This window comes from Microcaecilia unicolor, chromosome 6 (assembly GCF_901765095.1).
Source record: "Microcaecilia unicolor chromosome 6, aMicUni1.1, whole genome shotgun sequence".
In the NCBI taxonomy this organism is placed as follows: Eukaryota; Metazoa; Chordata; class Amphibia; order Gymnophiona; family Siphonopidae; genus Microcaecilia; species Microcaecilia unicolor.
This window is the reverse complement of record NC_044036.1, coordinates 6,019,914-6,033,184: the sequence shown is the minus strand read 5'-3', so window position 1 is coordinate 6,033,184 and position 13,271 is coordinate 6,019,914. Positions and strand designations below refer to the sequence as shown.

Below are 13,271 nucleotides of genomic sequence, written 5' to 3'. Positions count from 1 at the left end.
TTTTATTTTGCAAGACTTGATGTAGTTATGCAAATCAGTATTTCTTGACTCCTGGATGTGTGATCCAGGCAATAGTGAGACAGACTAAGTGTGTGCAGGGAAGACCATGTTATTGCTTTGCAAAAGTCTTCAAGGGATGTTACATTGCTGATAATCTACTGATGTGGATGCTGTACTTATTTGGTGGACCAATTCTGTAACAAGCAATCCCTAAATGTTCTGGTAATTATTCACAAACATACAAAAGCCAGAATCAAAAAATATGGCTACATATAATAAGGTGGCAGCTTGATATCACGTCTAGTCTGCCCTTAAATCACCAGGACAGACTCCATAATAACTATAATGAAACTGTTAATTTTTTAGGGGGATTCTCAGAGTATTAACTCACCCAGAATGAGACCCAATAAATCAATTTTGAAATCTCTACGGGTGGTTGAGCTTCTCAATCACTGAATTCCTCTGTGATTTTTTATATAAAGTGCTCTAATCACTACCAAGTGAATATTTTCAAAAGAATGAAATTTTTTTTTATCAAAAGCTTTTAATCAAAATGAGTATTTAAATCTGATATCAGGCTGACACCTTATAGTTCCAACAGTCCTCACTTAAAGACTAAACACTAGACCCCATAATGGTCCTTCTGCTCTGTAAAGTCCTCAAGAAAAAGGCTGAAAAATCGAGCAAATCTAGGTCTTTAAACTTGAAAATATATGAAAGAAGGCACTTATCGTTCTCTGTTTCTGTCATATCAACTCTCCTTAAAGCTGAAATAGATGTAATGGCGGAAGTTACTCCATGGCTATTGTGTATTTCTTTTCTTATGCCTAGACCGTTGTCTCTTCAAATATACGATCCCAGGCTCAATGCCATTGCTTCCGCCTTGTCTATCATCAAGAGTCCAACACTGCAGGGTTTCGTGCAAAACTTATTTGGTGGACCTCTTGCTGACTGCAAAATTGAATATAATTCTTCTATTTTGTTCTTTTTGAAATAGCAATACCAAACCTTTGGGTCAAAAGATATAATGAAGGTTGGCTTGCAGGCACCTTTATTCTATTAGGTATCGTAAAAATGCCTTTATGATCCAATGTATGATGTGTCCTTTGTCCTGGCTGGGTGTGAAATTTACAACAGAAGACCGGAAGTACTCTAGGCTAGCTGATGTGGAAATCTGAAACTTGCTTCTTGGTTGAAATGAGCTGTTAAGTGGTTGTGCAAGCAGGGGAATAGTTGAATCACCTGTGTTCTGAGATGGTGTTTCTGAAGACTCAGCACTATGGAAGGGCTGATAGTACTCACTTTCAATAGTGAACTATGCCTTGGTTAAATATAGGAACTTGCTGTAGTTTGGATGCATTGATATATGGGTAAGCTTCTTTGACATCCAAGAAGTAGCCAATCCCCTCTGCTCAAAAGAGGTGAATGGTTACCAGGGAATACATTCTGAATGTCCCCATTAGGAGGTTTAGGTCTTTATAATCCATGGTTAGGCATAAGCAAGCTAGGCAAAAGTGAGTTGCAATAATTTAGACAGGTTATGACTAAGAATGAATTAGCAGTTAAAGGGATAAGACACCAAGATATGGACCTGGAAAAGTGAATTTGTCATAAGACAAAGATTTCTTGACTACTTTTGATTTTATTGAGTGTAATCAGATACCTGATAACAGGGAGGAAATTCCCACACCAGAGGTTGCACACCACCACTCTCATTTGTAACCTGTAGATGATTATCTGCAGCCATTGGACCCAAAGGTCAAGATCTTACTCTTGATGGAAAAGAGACATACCAACATTGATCAGAGTTCATGAGTTATGTGCAGGTCCACCCAATGTCCATATATCTATCAACTCGCCTAGGATGGGTGAAAGTAGGTGACGTCTGCCTTAACAGATTGAGGAGACCAAGTGTAGATGTATACAAAACGTATGTCTTGGAGAATGGGCTCACCACCTTGTTCAAGCCTGGTCATACATCTGCACATAAAGGATATTTTCAGCTTTGAAAAACTAAACCCCTGACTCAACCATCTGTCAGAACACCTCTCCACCCAATTTAGGAGAACATCTGGGGAATTCAGTGCTTCAAGTCACCAAGGATGATAGACTCTTTCAGTAGAAGACAGAGTTCTTGAGAATCATGGATAATGAGTTCTACAAAAAGGAGTCACAGTTTAGTAACTTATCTTCCATTTCAGATGCCCAGATCCCAACTCTCTAATAACAGATCAAAAGCTCTCTCTTGACTTACTTCACTGCAGAAGACTATAAGAAGGAAGCTAGAGACAAAACAGCACTTTGTAACTTTCTTGCAAAACATGCTGGATAATGACCATGCAGAGCCAGTTCCACCATTAAAAGTGAATGAAGAATATTAGTACTTACTTACTTTTGGTGTGTATCACCCCCCAAAAAACAGGCAGACCAGGACTGTGTTAGATTCCAGTGCTCATTTTCAAGGAGTGTCACTCAACAATGTGCTGCTTTCTAGGCCGGGCATGATTAACAGCTTAATAAGAGTCTTGATTTGCTTCAGAAAGGAACTCCTTGCCATAACAGCAGATATCCAGCAAATATTCTACTGCTTTGATGTGAACCCAGATTACAGAAGTTACTTGAGATTCCTGTGGTACCATGGCAACATCAACTGGGAGATTGCGGAACACTGAATGAGAGTTCACGTCTTTGGTAACAATCTATCACCTGCAGTAGGAACCTACATGCTTAGGACAGCCCAAGAAGGAGACAGAGTATGGCACAGATGTCAGATGCTTCATTGAAAGTGACTTTTACGTTGATGATTTGAAGTCCTTACCTACAGTAGGAGAAGCCATTGACTTGCTAAAGAGAACACAAGCAAGCTGGCTGAGGCCGATCTGAGACTTCATAAAATCACCTCCAACAGTCCAGACGTGATGAGGACATTTCCTGCAGAGGATCATGCCAAAGATTTAATGGATCTAGATCTAAGAATAGACACCCCTCCATTTCAGAGAAGCCTTGGATTACATTGGAACCTAAAAAGACGTTTTTACCTTTCAAATCTCCACCTAAGAGAAACAATTCACATGCAGAGGTGTCTTGTCCGCAGTCAGTAGTCTATACAATCCATTGGGGTTTGTGGCTCCAGTCACCATTCAAGGAAGATCCCTACTGAGGGAACTTTCCCAGAGTACCAATGAGTGGGATGTTCCATTGCCACGAGAAATGGAAAGATTCTCTAAAGACTCTTGAACAACTGCACATCTCATGCACTTACATCCCCGCAGCACTGCAGTGGCCTATTGAAAGCTACAGATGTAGATGAGCTATCTCGTGTGGGATTCATCTTTGGGTTGTGGTGCTAACTTTGCTTTACCAATCGTACTATTCCATGCTTACAATTGTGTGAAGCAGTGCTGGCAGTAGAAACAGCAGAGAAGTGAAATGGACATTCAAATGGACAGTCCATTTTTTACATCAACAGTAAAGTTATCTTTGACTACATCTACGACCAAACCAGGAGACTTTGTGTTAGTCAACATCAGAGTTGAGCATATACGGAAGTCAATATGAAAATCAACATGACCAGAACAGTGACATGACATGCCAAATAAGCAAAATCCAGCAGACTGTGCCACCAGAGCTGTGCCAGAGTCCCACCTAATGAAAACCACACGGTTATCAGGACCAGATTTTCTTCTAAATCCTGACCACACACACCCAGCTATAGTGAACTCCTTTGAGTTCTGAGACCCTTGTCTCTGATGCAGAGGGCCATCCAGAGATGACCATTCTTGCCATCAACATTGTCTCCATGTCATCAACCAGCTGTTGAGAGATCAAACACCTATCACCAAAGTGCCATCAGAAATGCAGTACTTCAGATCATTAATGACAACTTGGTACCACCTGTGAACTTCAAGACCAGACTCCCATAGGAGAAAAATGGAGTGCTTCGCCAGAGCCATCACTGAGCCAGTGATCCACATACACCATGAAGAGACATGAACTCCATGGACCGCTGTCCAATCCAGAGACTCAGACTTTTTCTCTCTCTCTTATGTTTGTTGTTTGTGTTCTCTGACTCTCATTTCAGCTCCTGCGAGACTGCAAGAGAGGAGTCATCTGAATGACAGAGAACTTGAGGCATGCAAGGAGTTGTTAACCTTCAAGATCCAGCTTTAGTAATGGACTCATAATGGTTTATATTTTGGGAATGAAATAGTGGTATATGCCAGTACCAGTCGGGGAGTGTGCTACCCCCTTTAAGGTTGTACTCTTGAACTACAAATCCCTGCAATCCTGTAGTTCCCTGTAATAGGCTCTTTCAGAGCACATGTCCAGTTCCCTGTGTCTTATGGGACTCTTTCTGTTGACTTGCCTTGTCTGTGCATGCTGGGCTAGTCCCCCCTCCCCACACTTCTCTTCCCATCATGTCTGTATGAGTTAGTCTGCAGCATTTGCCTTTGCTGTTTGATCCTCTTGTAGCTACTGTGAAGCTATCAAGATTTCAATAGTGTAAAAGTAGAAACAGCATGTTGAATTACTCCCAGCTTCTTGCTTGCAAGTAGAGAGAGCAGGTGGAGAAAAGACTCCCAGTTTGCAAGGCAAATCTCGTGTCCAGCACATCTGAACTGCAGGTTATTTTTCTTTGATTACTACATTAAATATGATTTTGGTTTAAGAGTTCTGAGTTTTCTCAGTGATGTTCTAAACTCTGGTTTAAGCTACAGGCCAATCACTCCAGTGAAAGGGCAGAGCAAGGGTCAATGTGATTAGTGAATGTGAGTTCATCTAATGTGATTCTGAGAATTCTAACAGTGGCTGAGGATAAATTGGTTTATCTTGTATAATTGTGAATATTGCAATGGAGTTGAGATAGAAAGTGAAAAAAATAAACTGTTTTAGAGATGTTTAACTTTAGGCCATTGCTTGCAAACCATTTTGTGATATTATCTAGTTTATCAGATACTTCAGAGACAGCAGAGGAATTAAGAGTAATCAACAGTTGTATATCATTGGCATATATGAAGAAGGTTATACCCAGGGTCTGGAGTAAGTCAATGGAGCAGAAAAAAATGTTAAATATGATTGGCCCGAGCACCGGCCCCTGTGGGACTTGCATGTAAAACCAAAGTGTAAGTAGGCTAAATAAAATTCTATTATTTAAATGAGAGAAACTGAAGTATTTTACGACAAAAGAAAAAATCCTGATAAAAATGTTGGAAAATGTCATTGAGAAATGTGCTAGTCCTGAGCTCTGAGAGACCTTGTCTGTTTTTAGCACCATTGCGTCATGGATGTGGCTGATTCATCCTACTTTCGTCAGCAGAGAATCCTGAAATTTCAGGAAGCTCTTGTGGCCTTGCAGTTTAATCTGGATCCCTCATGTCCAGGGCTGATCTCTCACCTCTATTATGCATTGTTATGGACATACCTGACTTGGGGCTCCATGGTACAGTGGCAGCTGGTAGACTCCCGTGTTACAGTACGTGTTAGTGAATACATGGAGTGCAGTCCAGGCTTTGTGTCCGAGGTTGTATCCCAGCATACCACCCGAGGCCTCTGCTCTTTCTGTAGCTTTTTTACTTGACTTGTCTTGACCAGCATCGGTATCTGCTGGGTGTACATCCATCGTAACCTCATACAGCTGAAAAATCACTGTCAGATGCTGCTTGTATATTCTGTGCTGGAACATCTGAAAGAAAAGTAGAGAGACGTATCAGTGAGAGAGGTTCTAAGTGTCGGAAGCAGCTTATTCTGAAAAGGTGTCTAACGTAGGAAACACAAGAGAAATATGTGCCATGTTCCATCTTTAACTGATCTACTGCCAGACCTGCCAAGTCTCCCACATTTGGCGGGAGTCTTCCGCTTTTGCAAGTCATTTCCCGCACTCCCACCAAAGAGCAACAGCAAGAGATGCCTTAATAAAGCATTGTCATCTACTGCCACAGGACCAGTGTCATGGTCCTGTGGCAGCAGGAGATGATGTTTCATTAAGGTGTCTGCCGCTGGAAGGGGAGGTGACTTCTGAAGCCACAGCCGTGAATTGGGCTGTTCCAGAGGCGGAGCTGGGGGCAGGCTTGGGGGCCCCCTTGGGAGCTCTGTTTTGCATATCTCATAGAACCCAGGCAGTTTTACAGTTTTGGTTAGAATGTGGGAGGGGTTACTAAGGACTGAAAAGAGGGCATGAATTTAGGAGCCCAGGGTACAATATTCAAAGGATTCATGTTCCTAACTTTTGGGAGTTACATTCATAAATCGGTATCTTGGAAAATTTACTAGGACCAAGTGTAACTTTTTACTCAATATTTCACTGAACTAAATGGAGGAGCATAATGAGTGGATGGCAAGAAGAAGCGGGTGTAGGGCTAAGAAAAGAGTTAGGAACTTCAGCGCTGATTTTCAGCCTTAGGCACAGAAATGGCAGGCCTACATTTATAAGTATAACACTTTTAAACTCCTAAAGTAAGATGAGTGTTTATAAATTTAGCTGAAAATACAGCGCAAATTTAGCAGCTGAACTTTTTTTTTTAAAATATCTGGTCTAAACGTTTGTTCTGTAAATTTACAGAGGTGCACACAGGGAAGTCTGTACATCCTTTCTGTGGGTCTGTAGGGCGTTGTACCCTGGACTGGTTGTGAGGCTCCCTGGACCAGCTGTGATGAAGCAAGTTTTTGATGTATCCTGCTCAAATGATGAGATGGTGGTTTTTTCCCCCTGAAATCCAAACCAAACCTGCAACACTTTATTTATAAGGACTTATTTACTTCCTCTTTGAAGAAATTCACCCAAGGTGGTGTACATCAAGCTCACATGATGCAAGGTTTCACATTAGGAGTCACCGCCCAGGAAAAAGGATCTAGGTGTTGTCATTGATACATTTAAAGCCTCTGTTCAGTGTTGTGAGAGAGCAGGTGAAAGGGGATCCGGGAAGGCGCGAAGAAAGGGGGTACAGGGAGCCGGGGAATCCCAACGGGGCAGATTTCATGTGCACAACACTCACATTCAGAAAGCTGGGCTACCGGAGGCAGAGAGGTTGGCTGGGTTAAGGAAGAAGGGGAGGAACTACCAGTCCCAGAATCCTTCTCTTCCCCACCTGGCTGTGCAAGAGTTAGGGGAGGAGATAGAAGATTAGGAAATGGTCTCTGAGGAAGGTGATGCGGGTCAGCTGGAGAGATTGGGGGCGGGGGAAGTTGAAGAGGAGGATAAAATGGAGATTACTGAAGGGCTAGGGGAGGAACAGATGGAGATTGGAGCTCTGGCTCAAACCCGAAAAGCTGCTGTAAGAGGGTGGCTAGCTGTACCTTGGAGAGACTGGTGGAAGACCGGAGAAGAGAGGCTGAGGCACTGGGGGAACTCTCTACTAAAGAGGAAACAGGTGCAGCCTGTGGGAGAGAAAGAGAGCTGGGCACAATTGAAACCTCAGCCTGAACCAGGTGGGAATAAAGTTGTGTAACCGTGCTGTAAGAAGGTGCAAGAAAGACTGTGTAAACTGTTTCATACTAAAAAGGTCTGGGCTGCAACCTACCAAGCTATTGGGTTTTTCCCTCTGATATTGTACTGTTCCCTAAGTGACGTAATCTGAGCTAAAGTAAAGTGAAGTTATATGGACTGTTTTTGAACCTGAATTGTGCTCTGGGCTGCTAGCCTAAACAACCTGGAGTGAAGGGTGTTTTGTTGATTTGAAGCAAGAAAATAAAAGCTCTTACTTATAAACATTGGGCTTTTAATGTGCCTCTGTGAAAGGAATGGAGGGAGGAGGAAGTCCTGGGAGGTCGCAGGGCCTGGAGCCAAGGCTCAGAGGAGCCAGATTGCTGTGGAGTGAAGGCAGCAGTCGTGTGGAGGAAGAGGCAGCTAAGCAGGGTCGAGCCTGGCTGGGTCCTGGATGGGCGACCCAGCTACAGTGTGCAGTAGCAGCCAAGGAAGCAAACAGAATGTTAGGAATTATTAGGAAAGGAATGAAAAACAACAATTAGAATGTTATAATGCCTTTGTATCGCACCTTGAATGCTGTGTGCAATTCTGGTCTCTGCACCTCAGAAAAATATAGTGGAAATAGAAAATGTACAGAGAAGGGCAAGAAAAATGATAAAGGGGATGGGACGACTAAAGCAGCTAGGGTTCTTCATCTTGGAGAAAAGACGGCTGAGGGGAGATATAATAGAGGTCTATAAAAATAATGAGTGGAGTGGAAAGGGTAGTCGTGAAGCATCTGTTTACTCTTTCCAAAATACTATGACTAGGGGACATTCAATGAAGCTACAAAGTAGTAAATTTAAAACAAATCAGAGAAAATATTTCTTCATTCAATGTGTAATTAAACGCTGGAATTAATTGCCAGAGAATATAGTAAAAGCAGTTAGCTTAGCGGGGTTTTAAAAAAGTTTGGATAGCTCCCTAAATGGATGAGGAAAATCCATTGCTTATTTCTAGGATAAGCTCCATAATATCTGTTTTTACTCTTTTGGGATGTTGGCAGGTACTTAGACCTAGACTGCTCACTGTTGGAAACAGGATACTGGGCTTAATGGATGGGTGTCTAGTAGTTTGTTCACAATTTGGTATACTTTCTTCATATCTTTGTAATCCGGCCCAATTTTAGTTTTGTAGTATGTCCTTTTGGTTTGTCTTATAGTGTATTTGTATTTTCCTTCACAGTCGGAGGGCACCAAATATTTATAATTAAAATAAGGCTGCTTGTATCACCTCCCAAATTAGTACTCACCAACCACCCGCAAGTTAGAGAGAGAGAGAGAAAAGACTATGAGGGCTAGCATATGAGAGAGGCAATTCTTTATTATTCTGCTTATCAATTACATTTCTCAGGAGAGAATCATACAGTAACATAACTGGATGTTATTCTGTTCTCATCTCCCAAAATATTCTTCTGAAAGGACAGTTTAAATACCTGTTTCAGACAATAGTTCCTTCTTCTGCAAGACTGTCTCTCTACTACTACTACTACTACTACTATTATTTAGCATTTCTATAGCGCTACAAAGCATACGCAGCGCTGCACAAACATAGAAGAAAGACAGTCCCTGCTCAAAGAGCTTACAATCTAATAGACAAAAAATAAATAAAGTAAGCAAATCAAATCAATTAATGTGAACGGGAAGGAAGAGAGAAGGGTAGGTGGAGGCGAGTGGTTACGAGTCAAAAGCAATGTTAAAGAGGTGGGCTTTCAGTCTAGATTTAAAGGTGGCCAAGGATGGGGCAAGACGTAGGGGCTCAGGAAGTTTATTCCAGGTGTAGGGTGCAGCGAGACAAAAGGCGCGAAGTCTGGAGTTGGCAGTAGTGGAGAAGGGAACAGATAAGAAGGATTTATCCATGGAGCGGAGTGCACGGGAAGGGGTGTAGGGATGGACGAGTGTGGAGAGATACTGGGGAGCAGCAGAGTGAGTACATTTATAGGTTAGTAGAAGAAGTTTGAACAGGATGCGAAAATGGATAGGGAGCCAGTGAAGGGTCTTGAGGAGAGGGGTAGTATGAGTAAAGCGACCCTGGCGGAAGATGAGACGGGCAGCAGAGTTTTGAACTGACTGGAGAGGGGAGAGGTGACTAAGTGGGAGGCCAGCAAGAAGCAGATTGCAGTAGTCTAAACGAGAGGTGACAAGGGTGTGGATGAGGGTTTTGGTAGAGTGCTCGGAAAGAAAGGGGCGGATTTTACGGATGTTGTAAAGAAAGAAACGACAGGTCTTGGCGGTCTGCTGGATATGAGCAGAGAAGGAGAGAGAAGAGTCAAAGATGACCCCAAGGTTTCGAGCTGAGGAGACAGGGAGAATGAGAGAGCCATCAACAGAAATAGAAAACGGGGGGAGCGGGGAGGTGGGTTTGGGGGGGAAAATGAGAAGCTCAGGGCTTATCTGATTTCCATGGTCTGGCAACATCTTACCTTTTACACTAGTCTCCTTTCCCAGGCCTGTTTGTAGGGGTCCCATAAATTCCAGGGACCATAAATCCCAGAGATCATGTAAGCTCTGCCAATTTGATAATTTCCAGAGCTGTACAGACTTTCAGTCTCTAACCTTTTTAACCCTATTCCATAATGCATAACTTGTGCTCATAATTTCTTCACATTATAGGAGCCCTTAAGGTGTTATTTTGTGGACTGTATTTGTGATACGGCTAGATGGTTGTATAGTGTCTTGGTATTGTTTTGTCATCAATAAAAATCGTTGAAACATAACATGTTTCTCACATATGGTGCCACTCCTCCGCCCCTTTGAATACTCCCTATCCTTTCTAAAAAGTTTGTAGCCCGGTATGGTTGTGTCCCACTCATGATAATCATTGAACCAAGACTCTGTTCAAATCTGCTTCAAACATCAGGGCTTGCAAATCCTGAACTGTTTTACTTAGACTGTGGGTTTTTCTGCTCATTTCTTTCCATTTACTGCTAATGAATGAGTTGCTTAGATGGTTCATTATATTAACTTGATCTTCTCCTCTGCTGTCACACTTTTGCATTTCTAGGAGTGACTTCCTGGGTCCTTTTTTACCCCCCATCCTCTAGTTTAAATGCCTACAAATTGACCCAAACATCTTTTTAAACAAATGCTCAGGGTGGCTGATTATCCTGCACTACATGCTATTCAATTAACGGTAGGAAAGAATTCAAATTTTTAATCACATAATAATTGCATCTCTGGGCTGGATGGTTGGTACTAACTAGTTCATTCCTACTGCATGGAAATTTTTTAGGCCGGCTGAATATAGTGACAAGTTGCATACACACACTTCCTTCCCATAGCACATTGCCCCCCCTCCCCCCATCCCTTTCTCCTCTCCTGCTGCATCCGTCCCCTGAACATACACCCAAGTGGCTCCTCTTCAGCTGTTAATCCTGCTACCCCCCTCCCCCAGCACACAGGTCAAGTATCTCTTCCCCCCTCCCCCGCACATTTATCTTAAAATTTATCTGGCTGTTCATATGGTCTGTGGCAGCCATTCTCATTTCCTACTTCCAACTTACACCGATGCAAAGTGAAATAGGAGAGAAAGCAATGCTAGATAATAGAGGGGAGTTAACAAGTATTGGGTCAAATTTTAACAACTTAATTGAATTAATAGTGCAGTAAAGTGCCCAGACTACTAGAAATATGATGTCTGAATTTTTCCCTGTCACAGGAAGACGCAGGCGATCATTAAAGTGTACCCTTCTGTTTTTCCATATATTGCCCCATCCTCCTATTGAAAACCTTCTTGTTGACATCGGGCATTGAAACGCTTATTAATTTTGATGGACTCAAGCTTGGTCTCTAGAGAGGACAGTCAGTTAGGATTATTTCTGGCTGGGGGGTGGGGGGTAAGGGGATTTTTTCATAGTTTTTATCTTTATTGGTTCTATTATACAGGTACAAATTTAAAAAAAACCCAACAGATTGTGAACCAACTAGGGACATAAAAACCTGTATATAATGAGTATAAACTGTTTTGATTGTACCACAGAAATTCCTTTCCACCACTCTGAATGGATTTGGTGCACTGTATCAGTATAAAAGCTAATTATACCTTAAAACCATCCAACCATGCTGGGAACTGTTGATAGCTGTTTAAATCCATGTCCTCCAGGAAGACAGGGCAGTCGTACCTCAGCCAGGGTTGTCCAAAATAAAATGCCCCAGGAGGATTGAAGCAAAAGTGAGCAGCTGGGAATCCAGACCAGGGCAGGTTTATGCCACTGTCCACTGCCACCTGTGAGAGAGGACAATCGGAAAACCAGTTAGAAGAAATTGAGGAATGTTGACACATTCAGGGCCCAAACTGGCTTCAACTTTGAAGACTATCTACATAAGTACATAAGTAGTGCCATACTGGGAAAGACCAAAGGTCCATCTAGCCCAGCATCCTGTCACCGACAGTGGCCAATCCAGGTCAAGGGCACCTGGCACGCTCCCCAAACGTAAAAACATTCCAGACAAGTTATACCTAAAAATGCGGAATTTTTTCCAAGTCCATTTAATAGCGAGTCTATGGACTTGTCCTTTAGGAATCTATCTAACCCCTTTTTAAACTCCGTCAAGCTAACCGCCCGTACCACGTTCTCCGGCAATGAATTCCAGAGTCTAATTACACGTTGGTGAAGAAAAATTTTCTCCGATTCGTTTTAAATTTACCACACTGTAGCTTCAACTCATGCCCTCTAGTCCTAGTATTTTGGATAGCGTGAACAGTCGCTTCACATCCACCCGATCCATTCCACTCATTATTTTATACACTTCTATCATATCTCCCCTCAGCCGTCTCTTCTCCAAGCTGAAAAGCCCTAGCCTTCTCAGCCTCTCTTCATAGGAAAGTCGTCCCATCCCCACTATCATTTTCGTCGCCCTTCGCTGTACCTTTTCCAATTCTACTATATCTTTTTTGAGATACGGAGACCAGTACTGAACACAATACTCCAGGTGCGGTCGCACCATGGAGCGATACAACGGCATTATAACATCCGCACACCTGGACTCCATACCCTTCCTAATAACACCCAACATTCTATTCGCTTTCCTAGCCGCAGCAGCACACTGAGCAGAAGGTTTCAGCGTATCATCGACGACGACACCCAGATCCCTTTCTTGATCCGTAACTCCTAACGCGGAACCTTGCAAGACGTAGCTATAATTCGGGTTCCTCTTACCCACATGCATCACTTTGCACTTGTCAACATTGAACTTCATCTGCCACTTGCACGCCCATTCTCCCAGTCTCGCAAGGTCCTCCTGTAATCGTTCACATTCCTCCTGCGACTTGACGACCCTGAATAATTTTGTGTCATCGGCGAATTTAATTACCTCACTAGTTATTCCCATCTCTAGGTCATTTATAAATACATTAAAAAGCAACGGACCCAGCACAGACCCCTGCGGGACCCCACTAACTACCCTCCTCCACTGAGAATACTGGCCACGCAATCCTACTCTCTGCTTCCTATCTTTCAACCAGTTCTTAATCCATAATAATACCCTACCTCCGATTCCATGACTCTGCAATTTCTTCAGGAGTCTTTCGTGCGGCACTTTGTCAAACGCCTTCTGAAAATCCAGATATACAATATCAACCGGCTCCCCATTGTCCACATGTTTGCTTACCCCCCTCATAAAAATGCATTAGATTGGTGAGGCAAGACTTCCCTTCACTAAATCCGTGCTGACTTTGTCTCATCAGTCCATGTTTTTGTATATGCTCTGCAATTTTATTCTTAATAATAGCCTCCACCATCTTGCCCGGCACCGACGTCAGACTCACCGGTCTATAATTTCCCGGATCTCCTCTGGAACCTTTCTTAAAA

At 42.7% G+C, this 13,271-nt stretch overlaps 1 protein-coding gene across 1 annotated transcript in view; it reads right to left on the bottom strand.

Annotated features, from left to right (window-relative positions):
• Positions 1–13,271, bottom strand: part of LOC115471750 — a 48,767-nt gene that overhangs the window by 29,903 nt on the left and 5,593 nt on the right. The window contains exons 2-3 of the mRNA XM_030205563.1: positions 11,504–11,686; positions 5,423–5,683 (exon numbers count right to left, since the gene is read on the bottom strand). Coding sequence (XP_030061423.1) covers positions 5,423–5,683; positions 11,504–11,686 — 444 coding nt within the window. The remainder of the gene's footprint in view (positions 1–5,422; positions 5,684–11,503; positions 11,687–13,271) is intronic.